We start from the raw sequence: 1,998 nt of genomic DNA, 5'->3' as shown, positions 1-1,998 counted from the left end.
GCCACTGTGTGACAGAGTGTTGGACTGGATGGGCCATTGGCCTGATCCAGCATTGGCTTCTCTTATGTTCTTAATATGATGGGAAGGGGCTGTGGCTCAGTGGAAGAGCTTCTGCTTTGCATGCAGAAGGTCCCAGGTTCAATCCTCAGTATCTCCAGTTAAAAGAGCCAGGTAGTAGGTGATGTGGAAGACCTCATTGCCAGAGACTCTGGAAAGCCACTGCCAGTCTGAGTAGACAGTACTGACCTTGATGGACCAAGGGTCTGATTCAGTACAAGGCAGCTTCATGTGTGTTCGTGTGCAGCAACTGCACGCTAGCCATCCAATCATGTCAAAATCAAATATTGCAGTCAGTGAATTGTCCAATACCAAATGCTATTATGTGCCAAATTCCCAACGCTGTCATATTCTGCTACATCTTAAATACACACTACATCATTTACTGACACTGAATGTCAGCTATCAACTACTGCGCAGCATGCAAGATCTCAGATATGACAAATGGCAGATTAGATTCATCATGTCGCAAAAGCCAAAGACGCACGCAACCGAATAATTCAAACCTGCATACGCTAAGAGTACCAAAAAATACTGAAAATGTTTGACATCCTGATGATAAAAATAACTAAAACATGCATTCCGAATAGATACAGTACCTCTTCCGGCCACCAGCTTACGTGCAATTATGCAAAACAGAAAGGATGTTTTAAAAACAGTGGGCCTCACAATCCAATGCAAGATTGTCACTGTCTATTGCTTTGCATGCTGCAGCTGTGAATGAAATCAGTGTCTAAAAAATGCATACGGCTTTCTAGTACATGGCTGAACTATGGTGTCATGGAACCTGTGCCTGCAATAAGGAGGAGGTTGATCGGCTACCGCTTGTCTCTGCATTTTAAAGGGGGAGGAAGAGAAGAAGAGATTGGATTTATACCCTGCCCTTCACTACCCAAAGGAGTCTCAGAACGGCTTCCAAACTTCTTTCCCTTCCCCTCCCCACAACAGACACCCTGTGAGGTAGGTGGGGCTGAGAGAGCTCTGACTGAGAACTGCCCTTGAGAAAACAGATCTGAGAGAACTTGTGACTGACCCACGGTCACACCAGCAGCTGCATGTGGAGGAGTGGGGGAATCAAAACCGGTTCTCCCAGATTAGAGGCCGCGCACTTAACCACTACACCAAGCTGGCTCTCCAGGTGAATGGAGAAAGATCCCCAAGAGAAACTAGGGGTCTCTTTGACCTTTATATGTCTTGTGACTTTTCAGTTGGGGGGTGGGGAGTTCACACTACAACCCTTCCATAGTTCAAAAGGCCTCACCCAAGAGGAGGTGAACGCAGAAACTGCCAGTTCAGGTTCTGAGGTTATATTTGGCTTTTTCCCAGTCTTTCTTCCCTGGGGTGGTGGCAGAAGCCAGGCACCCCTTTGTCCTTCCCTCCCTCCACCAGGTCCCCTAGAATGCTGCAGTAGTAGCATTCCAGGTATAAGGAGCTCTGGGAAATGTAGTTCTCGAGGCCTCCTTTATTCCAGTGGTGGTTTTCCACACTTGCAGGGCAAGAATGCAAAAATGTTTTGTCCGTCGTGGAAGATTCCCCGGGAAATATTTAGTGGAAAGAGACCAGGATGCAAAACTCCCTATTTCAGTGTAAAATACATCGTTTCAAACTAATTTAAAGTTAATCATAATATATATGAATGAAATGATTAAATTTACCTTTCAGTCCTGGAAACCCCGGCTGCCCAGAACTTCCCTTTTCACCTGATAACCCTGGAAATCCTGGATCTCCCGACCATCCTCGTTCCCCAGTCTGTCCTGGGAATCCTACATGGTACAAAAAGAAAATATCAACGTGTCTTGGCATGCATTCTAATCTCTCCTTATATATAATTGAATAGTGGGTGCCAAAGTTCTAATTCTAAAATGCACTCCCTTAGTGTATGGCTGATGGCACTGCTCCTCAGCATATATCACCACCAATCAGAAGGCAAAGCCCGGGTCC

The 1,998-nt window shown here is 45.8% G+C and overlaps 1 protein-coding gene across 1 annotated transcript in view; it reads right to left on the bottom strand.

The window, feature by feature from the left end:
• The window catches only part of COL4A2 (collagen, type IV, alpha 2), a 218,161-nt gene that overhangs the window by 27,831 nt on the left and 188,332 nt on the right, over window positions 1–1,998 (bottom strand). Inside the window, exon 37 of the mRNA XM_015414706.1 lies at window positions 1,713–1,820. Within this exon, the coding sequence (XP_015270192.1) occupies window positions 1,713–1,820 (108 nt within the window). The remainder of the gene's footprint in view (window positions 1–1,712; window positions 1,821–1,998) is intronic.

The sequence above is a fragment of the Gekko japonicus genome, unplaced genomic scaffold, assembly GCF_001447785.1.
Source record: "Gekko japonicus isolate JY-2015 unplaced genomic scaffold, Gekko_japonicus_V1.1 scaffold1311, whole genome shotgun sequence".
NCBI lineage: Eukaryota > Metazoa > Chordata > Lepidosauria > Squamata > Gekkonidae > Gekko > Gekko japonicus.
The sequence above is the reverse complement of the archived record's forward strand: the minus strand, read 5'-3'. Positions and strand labels throughout refer to the sequence as shown.